Source organism: Tachypleus tridentatus, chromosome 10, assembly GCF_004210375.1.
Source record: "Tachypleus tridentatus isolate NWPU-2018 chromosome 10, ASM421037v1, whole genome shotgun sequence".
NCBI lineage: Eukaryota > Metazoa > Arthropoda > Merostomata > Xiphosura > Limulidae > Tachypleus > Tachypleus tridentatus.
This window is the reverse complement of record NC_134834.1, coordinates 76,260,240-76,286,217: the sequence shown is the minus strand read 5'-3', so window position 1 is coordinate 76,286,217 and position 25,978 is coordinate 76,260,240. Positions and strand designations below refer to the sequence as shown.

At 30.2% G+C, this 25,978-nt stretch overlaps 1 protein-coding gene across 3 annotated transcripts in view; it reads right to left on the bottom strand.

Moving 5' to 3' along the window:
- Brf (Brf RNA polymerase III subunit) overlaps window positions 1-25,978 on the bottom strand; it is a 95,605-nt gene that overhangs the window by 8,794 nt on the left and 60,833 nt on the right. For all 3 annotated transcript variants that reach the window (XM_076462198.1, XM_076462200.1, XM_076462201.1), the window contains exons 7-16: window positions 24,692-24,841; window positions 23,988-24,081; window positions 23,276-23,402; window positions 22,489-22,630; window positions 18,550-18,885; window positions 15,714-15,775; window positions 9,968-10,049; window positions 9,255-9,313; window positions 5,142-5,437; window positions 4,429-4,474 (exon numbers count right to left, since the gene is read on the bottom strand). In XM_076462198.1, the coding sequence (XP_076318313.1) occupies window positions 4,429-4,474; window positions 5,142-5,437; window positions 9,255-9,313; window positions 9,968-10,049; window positions 15,714-15,775; window positions 18,550-18,885; window positions 22,489-22,630; window positions 23,276-23,402; window positions 23,988-24,081; window positions 24,692-24,841 (1,394 nt within the window). The remainder of the gene's footprint in view (window positions 1-4,428; window positions 4,475-5,141; window positions 5,438-9,254; window positions 9,314-9,967; window positions 10,050-15,713; window positions 15,776-18,549; window positions 18,886-22,488; window positions 22,631-23,275; window positions 23,403-23,987; window positions 24,082-24,691; window positions 24,842-25,978) is intronic.

Sequence of the window (25,978 nt, the reverse complement as noted above, 5' to 3'; positions counted from 1 at the left end):
AGAAACTGTTCTGGAAACAAATATGGATATGAAAAGGGGGAGACAAGGCATAGTGACACAGCCATTGAACAAAAAGAATTACTTGCCTGCCTAGCAAGAGTAAGTAGCATTTAAATTTTTTATACACATTTTCTGTATCATCCTACCTCAGGATTCCACATAGTCAATCAAATCTTATGTCTTCAATTAAAAACAGCCATTTTTCAAATATTTTGCTCTCTCACTACTGGATATATAATGAAAAATTAACATACTTAATAATATCTTGCAATGTCATTTCAAGTTGTATATTTATATGATATATACATAATTTTACGTTTTTTAATGTTTTGTTGAACTTTTAATTTTTTATCTGAAAACAATTATTATGATAGTTATCTAAATTCTAACTCAGGAATTCATCACCTAAATTTTTTTTTTTCTGGCTTTTCATATTATAATCCATGTCTGAGCTAAAATAAAAATGGATAAGACTGTTTCAGCTGGTCTGGGAGAAAAACTACAGACGTTTTCAGCACAACAACCATGTTTGATGCATTCTCTATTCAGAAATTATTATTGCTTACACTTACTATATAGAGTGCTGTTATTCAACACATGAAGCCTCTCTTACTAAAATAGGATCAGAAGAAAAAATTGCAATACACTCAGAAATGTATACAGAATTCTAGCAAGCAGAAAAGAAGCATCCTTAAGTTCTTTAGTTCAAAGGAGATCTTAACACAAGTTAGTTTTGTTGCATCACTTGGACTAGTCAGATATATTAAACCTTTCACTGAAGGTGAATTCTTGAAGAACATTTTCATTGACTGTTCAGAAGAGTTGTTTGCTGATTCTCATAAAAATAGAAATTGTAAGTAAAATAAAAGAAATACTGTTATCTGCTAGGACTGTTTAACACTATGTCGATGATATATCTAAGAACGTTAACAAGCAGATTAAGACTGATTTACTTTAGAGTGATGTTATTAGCTTAGTTGTTGACAAAAGTACTGATATAAATAACATTGCTAGGTTGGCAGTAGTTGTTTGCTATGCAGCAATAAATACTCCTTCTATTCATCTGCATTCTCTTCACTGTTAGGTACTACAAAAGGTGTTAACACCTTGAACACAATCCAAGAATTCTTCAAATTTGAAAATGGAAGTAGCCTAGATTTGAACAAAAAGTATTTTAAGAAACAATGTTAGCATTTTAAGCTATTAGAAGAAGGAGCTGGAAGACCTGTACTTTCATTTCATTGTTCACAAAGAAATGTGTGTGCAAAAGCATTCTCAAAACAGTTAAATGAAGTATTGAGTGTTGTAGTTGAGATTACTAACATAATTATCAGACATTCATCCTTGATTCACAGAAAGTTTAAAAACATTTTAGAGGAAATAGAATGTGGAGATGAGGTTTTAGTGATGTACACTGAAGTTTGCTAGATAAGCAGAGGGAAAGTTTTGAACAGATTTTTGGCCTGCATCAATGCTATACAAATATTTAAAAATGAAATTGGCAAAGGTTTCTCTCAGCTTAAGGACAGAGATCAGATATTAAAATTAAAGTTCTTTACAGATATTATGAATCATTTCAATGATTTTAATTTATGACTGCAAGATAAAGAACATGCTATCCTCAAACTTCACAAGAAATAGCAAAGTTTTTGTTTCAAAATTGTCGTATTTTGTGATGACATATATGAAAGGACATTCAAATACTTTCCTTCACTAAAGATGCACAAAGAAATAACTATGTCAATTTATACATGCTTATAAGCTACACTCATGTCACCAAAATGGAGTTAGAATCAAGATTTAAAAATCTTAAGGCCTACAGTCCAATGTTTGGCTCTTTTTCATAAAGCCAGATGAAATATATGATAATTTGCTGGAATTAAAATATTTCAACTTTCTTGGAATTGAAGATATGAAGATGAAGCTGATTAATCTTAGAAGTTTGTCTTTACAGACAGATAAATTCCAAAACTTAAGAACAAGCCTTGAGAAAACAGAAGAAAATCATGTACATATATCTACATGTTTGGCATCTCTTTTGTCCAAGTTTTCTTCTCTTATGAAAATGGCCTTTGGTACATCTTTCGACATTTGGATCAAATTATACAAATAAACAGGAATTTTCACAAATGAAATTCATTATAAATTCATCAAGGAACAGAATCATTGTAAAAAAACTCAACTTCATGAGTCTTATTAAAAACATCAAACTATTCTCTGAATATTTCAAAGCTTTCAAAGGAAATGAAGCAGTATCATAAAAGCCATTGATTTAGTTCAGTTTTTACATTGACATTTTATTAAATGTTTATTCAAGTTTATTTGACTTTAATTGATATAACTATACAGAAAAAAAACATTAAAACTTATTAGAACATATAAAAGTAAGTAACAACAGTAAAAAAAATTGAGCACTGACCCATGACTTGATTATGCGAATGATACGAGACACAAGTGACCCACTATAAAAGAAGTTTGTTGACCACTACTCTACACTATAATTTAAATTACTGTATTACAAATAATTCAATGTCTTAAGTTTAAAGTAAGTATTAAAAAACCTACCTAAACATCAATTTTTGTGTATAATGTGGTGTGATGAATGAATCAGTGGTTCAAATTAGATGTTTCTGATGTCAAAATACAAAGTCTATAGTTTCATATGAATTAAAAACTCAAATTACCAACACGGACAAACTATCTATCCTATTTGCTGAGATATTGCTCATGTACCGAATCAAGCATAGCGGCCCCACTCATCTCTTTCCATTTTTGGAAACACTCTCTTATATATATACTAATTTCTGTTCATGACATGTGAATAACCAATTGAAAGCTCAGAATTTTTTCCTTATTGATTTTTCAGCCATTTTCAAGTATTACAATATCATTTCATTCTTTTAGTACAAAACTTCACGCAGGTAACTTGAGTCTTTAGTCTGTTCGAAAGTTCATATTTTTGAGATCCAAATACAGCTTTGTTGCCAAGCTCGATAAATTATAGTAGGATTCTATGGTTTTGATATAGTAATTTATTACATTTTTGTTATTTTAAATGTATATATAAAATCTAAAAAAATTATTTTGTTTCATACACTACATGTGAAATTTTATGCAGCTTAGCAACCTACAACAAGCAACAAATAAGTATAAAGGTCATAACTAAAATTGTTTGCTTTACTTTTATTTGTAAATAGTAATAATGTATATACATATATAATGTATGATAATTTAAATGTGACTGTATTTTACAAAACATTTGCCCACTAAAACACAGCCAAGACAGGTCACTTTGTAAAGTTTAAACGTCAGTCTGGATACAGTAACATGAGTGCACATGCATTGCTTCTTTGTAGCTTCTGTACTGTTAGCCACACAAAGTAGAGGTCAATATAATAAAAATAATAAATATATATATAAATGCATAATGTTATGAGATGTAAGCTATTTTAGTCTAAACATTTGTGTTTTTGTGTTATAATATGTAGTCATTCTAGAACAAAAAAGCATCATTTATATTTATTTCTTAATTTTGTATAATGGTTACAAGATCAGTCAAATTGACCACTAACCTGTACAAATATTCATTAGGGAAAATATTCTTAAGAATCATTTTATACTTATCTGGATGTTATAAAGATTTTGCATGTGTTTGTTTTTTTGAATTTCACAATGTAACGATAGTGTTGCCATCTATAATAAAATTTTAGTCAGAGGTGTATACAAACATTTTTATATTTGGAACTTTGCACAAAGCTACACAAGGGACATCTACACTAGCCATCCCTAAGGGAAAGCAGCTAGTCATCATCACCCACTGCCAACTCTTTTACAAACAGTGAGATTGGCCATCACATTATAATGCTTTCATGGCTGATAGGGCAATCATGTTTTATGCGATGGGGATTCAAACCCGCAACCTTCAGATTACAATTTGAGTGCCTGAACCACCTGGCCATGATGAGCCTTTTGCATGTGAAATTTGAAAATTTTATGATGCATAAAAGTTATTTTTTCATCTCAAAATGGAAATTACTTTTCATGTTGTATAGGAAACATGCAAAAGGAAACAAAGCACAAAAATAAAACTGCTCAACAAAACTTAAGACTTACTTTTAAAAAAAATCCGATATTCTTGCCTATGAAAGAATTGTAATGTTTATTGATAATATGTCAACTTTTATTAAATTATAATTTAAAAGTTATAGCACAAAAACTATAACAAGTACAAAATGGTTGCCAGGTCTGTCCCAGGAATGAGCCTGTGATAAAAGAGTTGAGAGGGATATTTTCACCAAATTTTACTTTCTGCTTTATGAATTTTAGAAATGTGTTACAACAAAAACAACACCTATATACACAAAACAATAAAAACATATAACTCATTTATCCTTAAAGAACAGTGTTTAAGATTTACTTTTTACTTACACATTCCATCCTTTCAGGGCTTCTTTCTGATGATTCTGATGTTAATCTGGAAAGAAAATAAATCTTCAGAAATATGCCTGGTATTATAACTCTAATGTAGTAATTATCATCAAATAGTTAAAGACTGCTTTATATTTTTACTCACTTAACATAAAGAGACAACTGACATTGTTTATGTTAACAGTTAAAGTAGGATCTGGTTTAAGGAGTAATAGTTTTATCTTTTCTAACCAGCTTTTTAAAAAAAGAAGTTAAGTCTAACTTGTGTAGTTTTGCTAAATAAAAAGTATTTCTATATTAATCAATTACTTCTTGATTGTAAAATAAATAGAATACACTCCTCTGAGGAAGATAATTTTTACTAAAATTAACGTTATGTAAATCATACTATGCAAACTAAAACAAGTGTTGGTTTAGTGCAGTTAACTGTGAATTTCATTGTCTGATAAGAAAATAACTGACCTATGATAAATGATTTTGTTTTCAAAGTCTATGTTTTAAAAATTAGATTAAGTACTTAAAACAGCTGTCACACACAATCATTTAATTAAAAAAACTGTTAAAAAACTAAACAATGTTTTGTATATAAAATGTATATGTGTTACACAAATATGGAAATGTTTCACGAGAAATTTCTTAAGACCACCTCTCTCTTGGGGAAAACATTTTAATTCTTTTATAGTTCATGTAATTAACTAGTTTAAGTTGGGTACCTCTTGGTGCTAATAATGGAAGTTATCAGATTTGAAATCCCTGATGGGGGTACTCCTCCATTTGTTACTTTGCTACCATATGGCTTGGAGTCTCTTCTTATGGGTGAGTCTAAAGAAGGTTGAACACCTTCGTTTTTGGCAAGAGATGATGATGATTTTAAATCTTGGTCTTTCAAGCTCTTTAGAACATCATAGTTTATCTTAGTGGAAATCTTTTTCTCTTGGAGCATTTTTTCTATGGCTTCACCAGCTGTGTTAGCTTGTGACTGAGCTTTCTTTTTTGTACGTCTTTTTCTCTGTCAAATGCAAAAATGTTTCAAAACCTTGTAAATGTAACTAAATACAACACATTGTTTGTTCAAGTGAAGAATTATTATACAGAAAGTCAAATTTACATTAAGAAAGAAATTTCTCCAACTCAAATGTAAAACCATATTTTTTTCACATTTTAAACTATTACTGAGTACTTCCAATTATTACTTACCTATGAAATACGAAAGACTTTCCTTGTTGAGTTTGCTATCATATTGTCAACAGTCATGTAACCTAACATTTTCAAAGATCATGTATGAACTTACTAAGATTTCTCCATTTTCCCACGTGAACTCTTGTACAAGCTTTAAAGGAACAAACAAACTTTACAATCTCCAATACAGAAATACCTGGTAAGTAACAGATTAGATGAAGAATAATTGTTACCTCCTCTCACAACTCAGCTTTTTAGGAAAGAATATCTTATGTGGATATAAGCATAAGACCTTCCAAGAAAAAAACAAACAAAAATACGTATATGAGCATCAAGGGTATGAGTGTCACACATCTTTTGTTCAGTGTAAGTAATAAAAGGAAATGTGTTTTGAAAGTGAGATGACAGAATGGGTAAGTCATTAAGGATTCAGAAAGAGGGAGCAGCCAAGAAATTCAAGACTTAGCTTACATCTAATTTTAAGACAGTCTAAGAACTTGATGTCATTGAAGATGAAAAACTTGGGAAACAATGAAATTGAAAATGACTTATAGATTACTTGACATTTGAAGGTGGTAGTTTTGGAAGCAGATAACTCATGATTACATACCAAATTCATTAGGAAAGAACACTGTTGGAAATAAGACTTATTTCTTGCACCAATGCCTGAAGATAGATTATCAAGACTCACAAACAGTTAGGGAAGTATTGGCAAGAATGAGCTATCAACTGAGCCACCTAGGAAGAGAATCTGGCTTCTTGGACAAAAAAAAAAACAAATGGCTAGTCATGAAGCTGTAGATATTGAATACCATCATGAAAAAGGATATATGATAAAAGTTGACATAGGATAAACAACAGTTAAGCTACCAAAAGGTGAAGCAATAAGGAGAAGTCTGAACTACGAGTAATTGATCTTGAGAAGTACTCAAGGGAGAATATGAAGAGAAGGGTACCATTGAGAAAGAGGTTCTTCCACAATTGATTCAGAATGAGGATTTTGATGTGGAACTAAAGACCAGTAAAAAGGAAGAAGATGACTGGCCTATGTAATAAAGGTATCACTCATTGGATGACCATATGAATGGCTAATAAAACAAATCAAATGGTGGATGGTAGACTCTGGAGGGAGAAACTGATGAACTAGTCTGCCGAAATGTTCATCTTTCCAAAAATGTGAGAGGCTTGAATATGAACAAGATGAGAAAGAAAAGTCAAGAAAGAAGTGAAACTACAGCTAAACATAAGAGCCACCATAATTGTTTATATAAGCTACCACTTTAGAAATATTTGTCTGATCTAACACAAAATGATAGGCACTAGAAATAAACAGATAAAACAGCTCAAGGATCTAATATGATGAAGTGATCTGTTGTTTCCTAAAGAGTACAAGAACTAGATGGATGTTGATTTTCCAAAACAAGACCTCAACCGTCAGATATTTGTGAAATAAATTAAATTCTATAGGAGGAAAAAGAAAAGGAGATTTTTGCCATTCTAAACTTTTCAGTCAATCAAAACTATAAATACAGTAGAATTTTGGGAAAACAAGATATATTGCATGATGGTCTAAAGTCAGGTCACTGAGTAGCAAGATTCCACTCTGGATGTTGCATTCAGGTGCACCCCAAATAAATCACTTCATAATATGAAGTCATTACTCCAAAAGTAAAAAGGATGTTGTTGACACTAAATGTGGAAGACATAAGTATGTATATGAAACACCAAAGCTTGCTGTGCCAAAAGAACACAGCTCAAGTGCCTTGAATTGTATTGGTACTTTAAAGTGGAAACCAGAGTTATGAATAATCCATACAAGAGTTGTAACCAGCTGTACGGTCAATTAAATTTGTGCTAGAGGCTGAATGGAATAAAGAATCAGAATAAGCCAACTGTCCATGAAAAAAGTAAAAATTATCGTCCAAGGAATGGAAAAGGTCACCAAAATTAGATTACTTTACTGTAAAAGTAAGAAGCAAATATAAAAAGATGAGAAATAAACTGATAAACTAAACCTCAATGGCAAAAAATGGGGTGATGGATGAACAAGAATACAAAGATGAATGTACATTTTATTTATGCATATGTAATAAGTAATACAATCAATTGGAGAGTAGAAAATTCTGTGTAATTTGACATATATGCTGGATTTTACAAAGAACATCTGGGAACTTAAGCAAATGAGCACAAATTCAACATAGAGTTTTGTTTCAGTTTAACACAAAGCTACAGTACAGGCTACTGTCTACCACGAGGAAATGAACCCCAGATTTTAGAATTGTAAGTCCAAAAATTTACCATTGACTCATTGGGGGACCTCAACAAAAAAAGGCTTTTAGTATTTCTAAGATAAGTCTACTTGATTTAAATACCATTTTTAGTTATCAGTTTCAAAAACCAAGCTTCTTAAAGAAATATCAGCATTACTTAGAAGAGGTTATAATAATTAAAATGTCACAGGCCTGCTGTTTTCTTATAGCAACATATACACAAGTAATGAAAAAACTTTTCAAAATAGGAAGTAAATGTATGAATGCTTGCTATAAGTCCTTCAAAATCAATGGAAACAAAACAGCTGAGATGGCATTTGCATCATCAGTTACTTCCTTTCCAAAAAGTTTTTCTTTACTTGTTTGCTTATTTCTTTAATGCAGTGTTTTAACAAATATAGAAACATTATATTTATAATGAAGTTCTAAATATAATGAAGTTCCAGCTGGAGTTTTTATTGTTCATCTATTATTGACCTGTTTCACCCAATACTTGAGTTTTTTAAAGGAACACCACATTTCTTAGAAAAAGCTAAATCAAATGGGTAACATCTTTTACTTCAAATAATAATTTTTTTAATTACTACTAGTAGTTATTAATAATACTTAAAAAAATGGATACTTCACTGTAAACTGTATCAACTCAGTGACATAGGTTGACAACATTGCTTTGGTTTCCGAATTATCATGTAATTAAAAAAAAAGCAAAAGAAACAACAAGAAACTGAAATTCTTTCCTATGATAATTACAGACATTCCCAGAACTTGTGACTCAGTCAACATATAAATATTACTATGAAAAAAAACTGTACAGTATTGTAAATTTCTAACAACCGATTAAGGAGATACTTGTGGTACCATTTCAATGGCAATTCAAGCCATTTCTCCATAGGCAGTACTACCACTTGCCAAATTAAAAACCCTAGCAACTGTTGTAGTTAAACTTAAAGTACAAATAGTACTTTTAGCTGAGAATATTGGATTTGAAATTACAGTGGAACCCCTCTAAGCAACCACCCCTCAGATTCGGTCACACCTTGAAAGCGGTCATTCAGTCACAGTTCCTTTTTTTGTTTACATAATCCCTAATAATGTACAGTGGAACCCCTCTAATCAGGCCAGTTTGTCTCAGTCCCGAAGGTGGCTGCTTTAGTGGGGTTACAATGTACTTAAAAAAAGGAAGGTTTGTGCTAATTTCTGAAATGAACAGACTCAAAGGAAAAAATAATGTTTAAGTAAGAAAATGGTATTTTCAGTTGAAAATATTGTATTTAAAATTACATAAAAAATGTTCATAAAGAAAGTGGCTAAAATATTTCTTAAGTAAATTATACATGGACTAAACAAATAAAAAACAAATTATACAGTTGTTCTTACTTTCTTTTGATCAGATTTGGAACTCTCCTCTTTTTCTCTTTCCTTCCTCTCTTGTTTTTCTGGAGAAATTATATCATTAAAAAAACATAATGCTACAATACTTTTTGTATTTCATTGGTGGTACAATAATGTTAAAATAAAATCAATTCAGTGATTGTAACAATAGCTCTCACTTGTATTCTTTAACTTTTTATTACTGTAAAAGAGAATAAATACAAACTTTCGAGGGACAGTTCTTAACTTGATAAACAATAAATGCTTAGGAAGATACATTTAACTGAATGTATACATGTAAATATTTAAAATTAAATGCACTATTCAAATCTCTGTGTTTAAATAATAACCTTAATAAGATTTATTCATAAAACATGTTATAAAAATTAAGCCAGCAAGTTAAAGCACTATTTTCATATCCTGAAGAATGCATAAAATATATTTAACCTAAAAACTTGAAAAAATTTAAGTTTAAAAGTATGATCACAAGTTACAGTAAGTATTGTTTTTCCTTAAACTGAAACAGCATATTAAAACTGAATATCAATGGGAAGCAACAGTGTTAAATTTTGAATGTTATCGATCACATTTTTGAAACATCAGTTACAACAAACAGTAATAATAGTACCAGCATTTTACTGTACCTGGAACAAATATGTTAACAACCAGTTTGACACTGTAAAAATGTATAGAAAGTAACACAGAAATGCAGTGTTTACCTTTCTGTTCTTGAAGGTAATCTGCATGAACTTTCATCCATAGATCAGATTTCAGTTTTGCTTCTTCTGCAGTCATTATGTACTAAAATAAAAAAATTATACAGGTCTTTAATAACATGCTTTACATAATAGTTAACTGTTTCTCCCTGTAAAATATGGTAATTAATAAACAAATGTCATTACTCTGATTTTGCATAAAGCTAATTTGAGATAATAAATGGTACATAATATGTTATAGTGAAACAATACAGTATTAGTACATAATTAAACTGCTCAAAAAAAATAAAGGAACAAGTACATATTTCAGTAAATTTATGTATGAAAAACACATCCTTTCATCTACAAGCATATTTTTTAAGCTTGCGGGTGAAGTTTCAAGCAACTCAAATGAAACTCACCTCACTCAAGAAGAATACAACTCAAGGTACCCTATATAAGAATGTTACGTGAAACTATGTATTCCTTATTAATTCTCAAAATAAATGCCAATGTGGATCTTTTGTGGCTTGTTTTGTCAGTGTGTACCTTCATCTTGTGTATCCAAGCAGTCAGGCACCATCTGACAGGGAATGAGGTGGCCAGGGCGATCCAGATGCTAGAGGATGGCCAGACCAAAAAGGAGGGTGGCACAGCACGTCAGTGTGTCACCAAGTGTCATCAATTGACTTTGGCAATGCTACAAAGAGACAAACTCTTACGGCAGGAAGCTAGGTCAGGTCCATCATCACTGCACAACAGCCAGAGAGGACCACTACATCGTGACTACCATTCTGTGGGACAGGTTAGCTACGGCTAGGTCACTGCAAAATGATCTTCAGCATCCCACTGGAACCCGTGTGTTGACCCAAACAGTTTGCAATCATCTGCATGAAGGATGCCTTAGGGCCAAACAGCCTGCAAGAGGCGATATTCTGACAGTGCAACACTGTCCAGCCAGGTTAGAATTTGTTCATCAGCACCTGGACTGGAAACTTTGTCAATGGGCCACCGTGCTGTGGATAGACAAGAGCAGGTTCACTATGACTTGTGATGATGGTCATGTGTGGAGATGCTGAGAAGAGCAATTTTCCACCTATAACTTTGTGCAAGTTGACGCTTATGGAGGAGGTTCTGTAATGGTCTTGACAGGCATATACTTGGATGGCTGCATGGACTTACTCATACTTGACAGGGGTGCTCTGAGCACACAGCAATATAATATAGAAATGAAATTCTGGAACCCATTGTGAGGCCTTTTGCTGGTGCTGTCAGCAATGGGTTCATTCTCATGCAAGATAACGAGCGAGCCCATGTCGCCAAACTGTGTATGGACTTCCCTGACGAGGAAGGAATAGAGACTTTTGAGTGCCTCTTCAGATTTCCAGATTCAAATCTGATTGAGCATTATTGGGATATGTTGTTGAAGCATGTTAGTGAATGCCAGCACCCTCCTCAGAATGTACAGGAACTCCGACAAGCCCTGGTAGATGAGTTGGCTGCCATACCCCAAGATAACATCGACAGACAGACTCAAAGTGTGCCAAATTGGTGTCACAGCCCATGAAGGTCACACTAGATATTGAATGATTCAAACATTTCTTGAATAAACACATATAAACTATTGAAAGTGTTGTTTCATATGGGATATCAGTTTTGGTGATAGTGGTCATTTTTAAAAAATTTATTTCTCCATGTTTTACAGTTCATCACACATTAATAAATGGATACAGATGAAACTGATATGAGGCAAATTACCTAAAAAAAAAAAAATATTACCACATTTGGAACACTGAAATAAATTATATAAGAAAATGTACTTGCTCCTTTAATTTTTTGAGCAGTTTATTATGAATTCTAAGTCAATGTATTTTCTGTAAAACATTTTTAGCAACATAAATTTCAAACAATAATTTATTAATTTAACAATATATTAAAGTTTACCATAAGAAACAAGTAAAGAATAAAGATAAATTAAAAACATACCTAAAACTTATAAGACATTATATCCAAGTTAATGGTTTGATCATAAATTCAAATTACAATAAAAGAATAAGGTCCAAGATTAAAAGCTTCATACAAAAGCTGCAAAGAAAAACAAAAAGACTTGCTCATGTTTACCTTATAAAAGTAGTGACTGACAAAACTGTTTCCATTAAAATTAACTAGATAAATGTTCTAAGCATAACCAGAAGCACTTTCCAAAAATGTAATTTTAAATAAAAAAAATATCCCTTGTATCTTGAACTATATTATGAAGAAAACCTAAAAATAATTCATAATAGATTAAAGTAGTAGTTTCTGTTTTGACGGGGAAGACATTTAATTTGACTAAGTGGAATGGTAGGAAAACATTAATCCTCTCACACAAAGTTTTAGTGTCTTAACTTAAAAAAAATCGTGACACATTACACATTTTATCTAGGCATCGTGTCTTCAAAAAGTACAAAGTTAAATGTAAATTGCTCGCTTTAAGATTGTTATTGCTCAGATCTCCCAAATGACATACTGCATAACACTGTGTTAAGAACAGATAACTGTAAATTTCACTCAGAGTACTTTGAGAAACTTAAAGACCAGCTTAGATGAATTTGTAATAGCTCTTGTTGCATAGTTAAAAAGTCAGAAATAGTGTGAAAAATAGGAGAATTTGGCTATTTTTTGCATGTTATTAGTATATGTTCTATAGTGTATTATTTAATTAAATAAAAATTATTTAGTGTATTACTACCATCAGTAAAAACATTAGGTTTAAGTATCCTCAACAATCGACTGCAAGAAAAAAGAAGAGAGGTTCAGTACTTTATTTCTCGTTTTTCATGTTTACTCTTTATTAATTATTATAAAAGTAATTAAAATGTAAAAAGAGGGATCTCTTAATTAGGGAAAATACATCATCATAATAATAATGTTCCACAAGACACTCATGCAAACAGCTCACAGTAGTTCATAGGTAATGATGTAATTTGATAACATAACATGAACCACATGTTCCAAGTGATTTACAATGGCAAGAATAGCAGTTATACATAGTTCAAAAGGTAATAAAACAATAACATTTAATCATAAATAGATATATACTGTTATGAGCTTAAAGATCCTTAGAATAAATTAATGTAGTTTCATGTTATCATTTGATGTCATTCTAGAAATAAAAGGTAATTTAGATATTTTTCAATTTTTTTTATGGTTATGAGGTTGGTCAACTTGACTGATTCCATTTTTGAGATAAGGTAAAAAAATACACAAAATATAAAGTTTTGCTGAAAAAAACGTTTGAAACGTATTCAGGAGCTTTCAGGAAATGTATAAAGAAAATATGAAATTTTTGAGATAAAGAAAAGTATTTTTAATCTCAACTTGAAAAATTACTTTGGACATGGACTACTGAAAACAAATTCTCAATACAAATCATGGACAAATCTTCATACTAGTTTATTAGATACTTCACTAAAAAATATGATTTTTTTTTTATATAGAAGACTTATAATGTTAACTGAAATAATGTCAATTTTGTGAAGATATACACACTATACTGAAAGTTAGAAGCATTAAATACATAAAGGCTTTAAATGAGGTCACAATTTTGGTCAAATTTACCAAGCCTATGTTGAGAAGGTTTAGCTTATTTGTATTAAAAGCATCAGACCATGTATCTCCTTAAGCACTGAAGTTTAAAATCACTAGAGGAAGGTCATCCTTGTCTGAAACATTTTAAACATTAAAACATCTATTTAAAATTAGCAATTTTTCATAGTACAAGTTTTTTACTTTTTTGTTTTTGATTTCATGTACCTTTTAAAGTCATTATACTCCTGCAAAACATAACAAGAAATACACTACTAAAGAATATTTTCTATTAAGTCTCCTAAAGTGCTAACAGTATGTTTTCTGTTGTTCGTGTCATGAACTAAGATTTAAAACATAAAAATATTCTTTTGGAATAATAACTGCAGACAAACTTAACACATTGTAATTTGTATTCTACAACATAAAAGATCTTCATTTTTGGTATTTACACACGACTTTAATTTTTTCTTTAATGTACTTTTACATTTATGATCTATGTAGTAAAACACCTATTTTGACATAACACAGAAAACCTTGAATTGTATGTTCTACAGATAAAAATTGTCTTCAAAAACTAAAACTGAATCCCACCATTGGAATATATTAATTAATGTAATGAAAATAAGTAGTTTCACTGAAGAGGAATGGCTGTCTCAGCTGTAAAAATGTATCAAACATATTTCATGTTATTTATAATCTTTTGTTTGAATAATACCAATTCTGAAAACAATCTCCTGATAAATATCAAGAAACTACTAGCAATAGTTTCATTCAAAAAGGGTAGTTCTTGATCTCGAGTCTACACTAATTACTACATATCACAGAATAGCTAATATAAACTGTTAAAATTTTATAACAAAACACTTAACATCTAATTCCATAATTTTCAAAACCTAGACACAATAACAAGAAAAACATTAGCTTGTGAGCTAATAACAAGTACTTAGAGTACTCAATGGAACTAAAGATTTTGTGACTTAACAGAAATTGCTTGTACACTAGAATTGTGAGGTGTCAGACTCTAAAAATCTTTTCCTCACTATAAACATATACTGGGTTTTATTTTTTAAAAGTTTATTTTTTGTATGTTTGAAATTTACTTAGAGAAATGTCTGTCCTGAAACAACAAGAAATGAAATAATAAAAACTGTTTTTATAATACTGCATTAATACTTTTAATTTACTAAATATTAATCATTATCAAAACAGTTAACTTTGCAATGATACAGTTATTCTTCAGAAGTTTTGTGACAAGCATATTTTCATGTTTCACCTGATATTTCATTTTATTAAAACACATTACCTACAAGAGAGAAGACATAACTATTGGAAAATAAATAAATAAATGTACAAGATATCATTAAATGTCTCTATTTTCAATTGTTTTGCTAAATTGTGTTTGACTTTTTGTATCCAAGTGTTACATTATGACTGCTGGGCTTTACAGAAATGAAAAATAAAATTAATTAATTTTTAGAAAATAAGAAATCCAGAAATAATGTCACTTGTCGCATGATAACTTCATATTGCCACAACAGAGGTTTAACCATGAGATTACAAATATAAGTTCAAAATAAGCTGCTTTTCTAGCCTGTGAAAGGATCACAACATAGCCTTTTTAATCATAAACAATTAACCAAGCTTAACTTATGAAAAACACAAAACCTTCTAAACAATCAGTATTTTCTAATTTTTTTAATTGCTACAAAAAATAACTTTGTATCAGATTTTGTAGATGAAACACCAAAGTTAGAAATAAATTATTAATTACTCACATGTAATGCTGTAAAAACCAACAATTTACCAGAAAAGTTTTTGTTGTTTTTTTTTAATTACAACTGTCTCTCTGCTGCTCAAGTATAGAAAAAAGTAAGCATCACCTCAAAACAAATTCAAAATCTAAGTTAATTGCATCAAAATGAAATGACTGTGGTAAAGAAAATATCAAACCTGACTTGATAATATTAATTATAAAACTAATGCATCAAATTTGCTCTTACCCTTCAATACACCTAGAACAAAGAACTCATTTCAAGCTAATGAAAAACAATAACAACAAAAAATTCAACAGAAAGGCATAATAAGCTTAGAAGCTTTATGAATGTGGTTAGAATAAAAACTACTTTTACACAGCAAAATATTTATAGAAAGTGTAAATGTATTTTAATAAGGTTGCACTTGATCATAAATAGAAACTTACCCCATCAAGTTCTTCATCATCAATTCCTGTTAAATCAAGATCGCCTTTTCCTTCAGTGGTTTCTATGGTAAAAACATTTGAGTTTTTATAAAAAAGGCATAAGCAGTCATTCAAAAACAATTTTCCATGTCAAAAAAAATCACAAATTTTTAAGCAAATATCTTAACTTAGTTGAGAAAAGAAATACACAATATTTTACAATGTCTTATCACTGAATATTTATATCTTTTGAAAACACTTTGACAGCAAATTAGACATTATTTGAAAATTATCAATTTGAACCAGTGTCATGAGTGCTACATTTTGTTTGAGTAAAATAAAATGCATGTCACATTAGATTTTAAAAACTTTCATATTCATTTCTTAATTTGAAAAGCTTTATGCTTTTCATAATTTAGTTACAAATTATAAAACTAACTTAATGACTTTTACACAACTAGCCTAAATATGGTCTCTTATGACTCTACAACTTTTGCTAGAGAGACTTGAAAGCAACACTTCCAACAACCTTTAATAACGAATACATTGTAAAAATGTTGTTCCTGCATCCTTCTTGCTGGAAATATACAGTATGCTAAGAAAGAAGTGTTAATTAACAGTCTTTATGTAGTGTTTCAGCATATTTTAAGCCTAAAATGTATCATATTTTTCCTTCAAACAAAGAACACTGAATTTCTAAATCTTAAAATATTCATTGTTAATTTATTCAGAAAATTTCTATAAATATATAATTTGGAATTCAACCTTGTGAATTTGTATTGATTTCCAACACAGGTAACACAGCTTTAGTATAAGACAGATAAAACAAAAGACTAACTGCTCTTTCTAGCCTGTCCTTACACACCCACCCTAATAAAAGTGAAAATTTAACCCTATCCTTTATTTTTCAGGAAATTTTCAATTCCTTTCTTTAAAGTCCTGTAAAAATGATGGCTTACACTACTACCAACAGCACCTCATTGCATGGGTCAACCATTCTGTTCCAAACATAAAACTCTCTTAACTAGTCTAGAATATCTTCTTCCAAATCCTGAATTTGTGGTTCCTATCCTGTTAATTTTGAAATATAGGACGAATAGAGCAAATATCTTTATCTTATCTATCATCTGATAATTTTGTAAATTTCTTACCCTTCTTTTCTCAAGACATAAGTTTCCGTAACTTATCCCTAGGGTCATTTTAAGAGCCTCCTTTGAACCCTTACCAATAAATCAAAACCCTTTTAGATAAAAAAAAAAAAAGACCAAAACTATGTACAATATTCCAAGCAAGATCTAACTAGTGGTTTGTATACAGACAACTACAAGAATTACTTCTTTTAACTTGTAATATACATTCATAAAACACCTTAAAATTTTATTGGCTTTACTACTAACAATAAACAATTACAACACAATAAAATCTGAAAACATAAAGGAACAGTTAAAATAATTGAAAAAGAAGAAAAGATGATATTTAAACTAACAGATAAACTGGGTCTTTATTGATGTACTTGGAGGAAATATTATCCAAATATTTCCTTTTTCTTAAGGGCAGTTTCAATCATACAATCACAAAAAATAAGAATATACTTATTACAGCTTAATCATTATTGTGTATGCTATGGCAAGAACCAAAGATAAAAAACCCAACACTGAAATATATTCTCATTTCCATAACTTGTGATACAGTATCACAAACAAACTTATTTACACAAAGAACAGAAAACCTAACTTTTTTTCTGAAAATCAAAATATTATTACTGGATTCAAAATAACACCTACATAAACCATACTGCATACTCATGTTTGTTTTGGTTTTCTTCACTCACTGGTCATTTGTAACACAAAAACTGATTATGATTATAAAACAATGGAGAGAAAAATTTTCATCACATAATAGAACTAAAAGTTACTTTTATTTGATGGTTAGAAAACAAAACTGTCCTTGAATGTATATGTAAGCTGTGTCAACTACAGGCCTCCCAGCAGAATATGAAAAAAACAAGGACAAAAATAAGGTTGTATCTTAAAAAAATGATAATAAAGCACAATCTGTAATCAAAGCCCAAGTTGTTTTTTTTTATGAGTAAATGAATGTTACTTTAAGCTATATCATAACACAGAAAATTTCTTTTTCCCATCAGTTACCCAAACAACTGACCAACTACAAAATATTTCAATTTCAGTCAGTATTGATAACCAAATTAAGATTTTGAATATTTATTCTGTTCATATGTCACTATATTTAATTTACCTGAAGTCAAATTAATGTTAAGATGCATTTTGAATAAATAGTTCATGCCACTTCTATTGGAACATAGAAAAAAAATTTTAAATTTCCTGTTATTCTACATAAACATTAATGATATACATAAAGTAAAATATATCATAAAACTTGAATGGCAAGAATTCATCTAATTTAATTTGGATGATAGAGTGTAATTAATAAGGAGTATTTACCTTCAATCTAAAAGTTAATGAACTGCTTGCAATGATGATCAATCAAAACAGATGTACTTTGAAATCTGCTTATCTACCTATGACAACATTACTTTACTCTGAACACCATCAATAGAACTACTTTTAAAATGCAGGAAAATGTATGGAAATAAAAAGATATAATCACATGGCAACAGGGAGGACTACCATTGCAAAAACATTATATCATTCAGTACTAGTTTTTAATTTTCATAAAATAAAAATTCACATGTTATACAAGTTATAGGTAATTACAAAGCTGGAAATTATGTTGAGTTAAGCAATTTTGTGCAGCATATATTATTTATACAACACATAAAATTGGCACACAAATACTAATATGAAATATTGATATTAACATACATCCTTTTATTTACCTGGGCTATCTTTTATCTTCATACATTCTTCAATGGATTCTTTCAAACCAATACTGGCTGCTGTAGGCCTTAAAGATTTTTTGACAGATGACAAACTCTCTTTTTGATCATTCAAAGTTTCTGAGGTGTTTGTTGTGTAATTTGTTTCTATGCCTTGAAGTTCCATCAATTTTGCTTCTTCCTGACTTGCAGTATCTGACTGTAATAGTTTACTAGCAGGGTCTTCTTCTACTCCATTTACAAATTCTTTGATTGATTCAATAGTCTCTTCTAAAACAAACTGAGAGGCAATTTGACTTTCAGAACTGGGAGAGTCAACTTCTTCCTCTTCCTCTTCTGAAACAAAACCAAATGTTCCTAAGCCTAATAGAGTAAAAATTTAAAACATTTATAGCTTCATTAGTTCATTTTGATAACACACAACACCCATGGCTTGAAAAAAAAAAGAGAAAAACAAAGAATTTGTTCAAATTTAGTTTGTTTTTCTCAACTGATAAGAGACTCCAATGTAATTAAACAGGAAAGAAAAATAATTGTCATAAGCTTTAATACACTAAACATAAAAACAACTAAGCCAGTTTAAAATAGAACACACAAACCTGGCTTAACACAAAGTATAGTATAAATGAGGCTAACCTGAAGATGACCTAAAAAGGTTGAAACTTTGTTCTGTACTTTATTTTAATTAAAATGCTAATATTCATACCAACCATCTTGAGAATACAGTTTTACTTCAAGTGGGTTTTTCATCACCATGAAAGTGTACACACACACACAGGTTATTTTATAGACCATGTGATATCATTTCTCAACAATTACAATAATATTGTTAATTTGTTCATAAGAGTGACATATGCATAATGAATTGTTCCCTGTTGTATCAGCAGTAAATTCATAGAATTGCAAGGCTCAAATCAAGGGTTTGATTCCCCACAGAAGACAGAGAACAAATAACCCATTGTGTGGCATTGTACTAGACAAACAGTAGGCTAAATGACCATGAGAGATCCCTATGATAAGGTATAGCAACCCTTACAGTATGAACTATGGCCCACAGGAAAGCTAGTCAGAAGTACCTGTTAACTTAAGCAGCTAATACATCTACTTCCTTTGTCACAAGCATAATTAAATAAAAAAATAATGTACATAAGATGTTTCTCCTTCCAAAAAACCCACAGATATAATGTGTCAACATTAATTTAGATATATGTTTAAACTGGTTATAGAGGTTGATTGTTTGTTTGTTTTTGAATTTCGCACAAAGCTACTCGAGGGCTATCTGTGCTAGCCGTCCCTAATTTAGCAGTGTAAGGCAAGAGGGAAGGCAGCTAGTCATCACCACCCACCACCAACACTTGGGCTACTCTTTTATCAACGAATAGTGGGATTGACCGTCACATTATAATGCCCCCACGGCTGAAAGAGCGAGCATGTTTGGCGCGACAGGGATGCGAACCCGTGACACTCAGGTTACGAGTCGTATGCCTTAATGAGCTTGGCCATGCCGGGCCGTGTATAGAGGTTGATACAAAGTACTTTCATTCATTAATACCACAGAGAATAAACAATAAACTTAATATCATATTTACTTCAGTAATGTATATATTTCATTTAACCTTACTGACATTGGTCTTCCTATGGCCAACTAGTCAAAGGTCATAAACTCATTTGTAGACTCACATTCAAATTTTTATTGAACTACTATTTTATAAATGTGTCACAATACATTTGTTGTTCATTTCTTAATGAGCCCAGCAAGGCCAGGTGGGTTAAGGCATGCGACTCGTAATCCAAGGGTCGTGGATTCGCATTTCCGTCGCACCCCACATGCTTGCCCTTTCAGCCGTGGAGGTGTTATAATGAGACAGTCAATCCCACTATTCATTGGTAAAAGAGTAGCCCAAGAGTTGGCAGTGAGTGGTGATGACTAGCTGCCTTCCCTCTAGTCTTACACTGCTAAATTAGGGAGAGCTAGTGCAGATAGCCCTCCAGTAGCTTTGCACGAAATTCAAAAAACAAACAAACATTTCTTAATTTAAAAGTAAACATTAGAGCAACACTTAAATGTCAATTTTTTTTGTGTGCCACCTGGTATGTTGATTGCAGCATTTGTTCAGATTATATTTTTGTGATGTCCAAAGACTATAGTTTCTTACAAATTAGATATTCAGATTACCAATATTAACAAGCTAGAATACAAGATAACATCCACTTATCTTTTCCATTTTTCAGATATTAATATATATATTGAATCAACCAAGGTGGTCCCACCCACCCACCTCTTTCATTTTTGAAAATGCTTGCTTACATACATCTACTTTGCCCAGGCATGTGTGTATAACCAATTGAAAGCTCAGAATGTCCTCCTTGTGGTTTTCTTAATCTCTGCATAGTATTTGCATAAGAAACTCTTTCTTTTCATGCTAGGCTCCAAGTGTTAAGATAAGACATTGACAAGCTCAAAAATACAACTTAGTTACTAAGCTTGATAAATTATAGTAGAATTTTGTGGTGTTGACACAGTAATTTCTAATTTTCTGTTATTTTAAAATGTGTATACAAAACCTAAAATAAAATTATTCTGTCTTACATCCTCTACATGCAAATATTAATAAAGCTTAGCAACTTATGGCAAGCAGCAAATGAGTACAAAGTTTGTAACTAGAAGAGATAACAGTTTGCTATACTTCTTTATTTACTATTCTATGTTTTAAGAAAAAGAATTGAAATTGAAGAACTTATTTGTAAATAATAATAATGCATATACTTATATATATATAATGCATTGTAACTGAAGTGTGACAGATCACTTTGTAATGGCCAGTTTTATATTCTTGGATATGGCAAAATGAGTGCACATGTGCTACATCATTGCAACTTCTGTATTGTTAATAAGGAAAAGCTGAAAGGTCAATACAATAAGAATAATATATACATACATATATAAATGTATAATGTCGTTGAATTTAAAATAAACATTTATAGTTTGTAGTACTTCTAGGATAACTACAAATTTTTTTATGGTTTTTACAAGCTGAATCAAACCAACCAAACCCATACAGAGATACAAAAATAAAAATAAAAGATAAAGTATAAAAATTTTCCAGAAAAATATTTGACAGTAGACAGTTACCTGGAGGTTATAAAGATTTTCTGATCTAAAAAAGTACTTAAATTATAAAATCAAAACTACTTTGCTTGTTGGATAGTCAATACTCGAAAAAAAAATGCATGACCTAATCATTACTTAATCTTAAAACTGATACAAAAATCTGATATTTTATACACAAAATACTTGTAAATATTCAATGATAATTTGTAAACCTTTGTGATGATATACTCACTGTAGTAAAAGTTACATCATGAAAACTATAACAAGCACAAAATAGTTAATGAGGTCAGTTACTGGGACTGAGGCAATAGTAAAAAGTTATTTAATAACTCTATTTTTGACAATTATCTCTGTAATGTAACATACTGAATTTACAGTAATATGAATAAGGTTGGTTAAATCAAAAATAACTGAAGAGAAAGAAGCAAACTACTAAAAGAGAATGTGAAACTTATGCTGACCTGACAAATTGGATGAAATACCCTGAAAAAGGACATCACAATTAGATCAACATTCTACATGTATATATAAACAAACCATCACATGGTTGATCCTTTTCATGAGGTAACAAGACCCGTATACTGAAAACAAAACAATGAATAAATAACATCAAATTAAAATGGAGTTTTACTGACAAACCTTTTTAAAGTAAACTCAGACCTAAAAATTAATCACAATTCAAGACACCAGATTAAATGATAGTTCAAGAAAGAAATTTCTCAGATGCAGCCAAATTTGGAAAGGAAGATGAAAAGCTTTTACCTCCATCAGAAACTCCTTACCAACATCAAAGAATAGGTCAGTTAAATTAATTTTGTACAACTCACCTGGAGTAGTAGCTTCAGAAATTTTAGCATATTTGGAGTATGGTCCTTTAAGTATCCGCTGTCTCTCTTCTAGGGCCCTTTCTATGGTCCTCTGGAGCAGTGAAATCTTATTGGACATTTCTTCTTTACTTTGGTCATCCAACTGTTATAAAAAAACATTTTATTTGGGTGTTTTACATTACTCATATATATAAGATTTTTATAGATTTTATGCCCATTTTAACCTTTCAAACTGTAATGATATGCCTCTGAAACCTAATCTTAGTTTACTTTTTATGACTTTCATTCAAAACAGAACAATATTACCCATAAAACATAGACACTGAAGGTATGTGTCACAAATTTGTTTATGTTCAAAGTTTACAAAGCTAACTTCATCACTAAGAATTTGTAGCAGCCAGTTAAGTAATGTACTGCATACAGTACTTTCACTATAAACACATGTATCTTTCACAATTAAAAGCTATACCCCTAGTTGAAAACCATTACTCATTTTAAATTCACTTATTATTTATCTTAAAACCTGGTGAACTTTTAAATATTTTGATTTCATAAACTGAGCTTATACACTGAAGTAAGAAATTATCAAAGTATCAACTTCTTGTAGCTAGTTTACCAAAATGTATACTGTTATTTGACTACATAAAGTCTAGATATGTGATATTATTTCTAAGTGATTTTTTTCATTTTGTACTATAATATTATTAACAAGTTTAGACACTTTGGCAAACACTTAAAATCTAAAAGTACTTGCAACTTATAGTAATAGTGGATAAAGAAAATTCACCTGTTGCAATTTCTGTTTTTTGCGAGCAGCTTTGAAACTAGGAGGATCCTGTTCTTCTTCTAAGTCAATAGTCATAAACTCTTCTATTGTTAACCTACTTGATGGTGTATCTCCGAATTCTGTTAACCTTATAAAGCAAATCATGCAAGCCTGTATAATTTTAATAACTAAATGCCAAATATTAACAAGTAAAAACCCAAAAACATATTACAAAATTACCAAGAGAAGTCAACTAGATGATCATACTCTATTAATGAAGTGTGAATCTCTTTAATCATACCTTATGTAATAATGTTTTTAAAGACAGGGCCAGAGAGAAATAAACATTTCAGTTAATGTATTACAGAATAGTTTTTACAAAAACTTCAAAAAGTATGGCACTATCTAGAGAAAAACTACTAAAATAATTCATTAAAAAATTACTTACAACTCAGTACTGGACCAAAATAAGTTCTCATACTCAAACTATAAGTTGTGTCTAACATGTTTTTCTTTAACTCTTAAACACTGGGAATGTTGTAAGTAGCATCATCAACTGATGATAGCTGCTGTTTAAGGGTTAAGTAAAGTAGTCTGAGAGAAATAAACTAATATTTTGGATATAAACATATTTTAATCATCACTGAGAGCCATATTATTTTATCAACAGATTTACTCCAGGGCAAATAATTATAGCCAGTTAATAACAAGTACAGAAAATGAACTAAATTACCTCTTTTTGAGAGTAGCTTGACAAACTTTCACAACTTTTATAATATCTTTCACAGTTCGATTAAAATTGTGAAGGTGAGCTGCAACTAGAAGGGCTGAAAAAAATATGTACACTTATCAAACAACTAATAACAAACATTTGTGACACTTAATTATTTTTATAAATTTATTTTTAGTCTTAAATGAAAATAGCAAAGAGTTAGTGGGGCCACACTATTAATGAATGTCTATGCACTAAACAACACTAATTTCTAACAGAAACATCTGGAATGAACTTTAAACTACAAACAATGTTTATTAAATTTGTTATTTAAAATAAAACTGTAAGTAACTTCATAAAATTTAGCTAAGATTTCAAGGACAGCCCAATTTAAATTACAGACATAAGAACCATATTAGTCTTAACATGTGGATTGCATTACAAACAAATTGTATATTCTTTAGCACATATGGGTATTAGGTTTTAATTTTTCACATTTACTGTGAGCCCTGAGGTGGCATGGCACTCAAAAATATTTCAAGCAAAGCACAATTAAGCACACATTTTCTAATTTTAAATCCTGTACTTCTTAGGGTTTAAATGAAATCTCACAGAAAAAACAGGTATATAACCAAGTATATACTGAAATACACTTTAACAAATTCACATTATATATTTAAAGTTTACCATTATTAGAAATATAAAAACACATTTTACAAACAAACCTGCACCACATAATCCAGAGGGTCTCCTACCGGTATGCATCCAATCTCGTTTCATTCTTTGTACTAATCTTAGTGCCGTCATGGAGACTTCATGAGTGCGCTCACCAAATTCTAATCTATGTGCAAATCTAACAATATAAAGGCAAGGATCTAGGAAAGATAATAAGACAACAAAACATATGTAAAAAAGTATCTTTCTAAATTTCATAAATTAACAAAATACATCAGATACAAGGAATAAATTCAGTGTGAGACAACAAAACAATTTTTTTTTATAACAGTTAACTATCTACAAATAAACAATGTCATTCTTTACCTATATCTGTCAATTAGTTATAACTGTTTTGAACAACTTACAAAGCTAAACACTTATGAAACATTCAAACATATGATAAAAATATGATCATTCAATATGTAAAGCACAGAATATAATGAAGTAAGCTCATATGTGAAAAACAAAGTTCAATAATTTATCTGCTCAAAAAAAGGAATTTATCAAGTATACACAGGAACTGAACAAAAAAATTACAAATATTTGCCTAAAATGTACTCATTCTTACTCAAATGTTAAATATACATCCTAAATTGGCCCAGTGCCTGATATGTATGTTATTGAAAGAGCCTTTAACCATTTACTTGATTTAAACCTGTTGTTAAATGTCTTTCTCATCAAATTCACATTTTCTGATTATTAACTAATACATAATCCCACAGAAGTTAAGCAGTTTTCATAATGCATTTGTGGTTCTTTAAAACTTATTGTTAACTATTTTATTAATTGTTACAAATTACCTCACTAACTAGTATATTACTACACATCAAACAACTTTACAATTATCCCAAGCACCACCAATTACACATAAACAAACTAAACTAGTATTTCTTCTGAAATAAAATTTTAAAATAATCAGATAATTATTCAAAAGAATAGATTTTTTTTATGGTTTATCAAAGAAAAATACAACATATGATACACTTAAATACAAGGTGGAAAACAAAAACTAAACATTTGTATGTTAAGAAATTCAATATTTGCTTGTTCCCTTAACTTCCAGTAAGTATTACATGCTCCAGTCACTAGAAAATAGCTCAGCAAACAGATCAAATATACATGTACGAGTTTAGCTATGCCTTATTTGTTATAGTATGAAACACTTGGCAAGTTAATTATGCTTAAACTTTTGTGAACTTAAGAACAAGTTATTGAGTAATTCAAATTTAACCACCAAAATGTCTAACTCTTTACTCTAAATATTACTTTCAAATTGCAGGGTAGATGGCGCAACA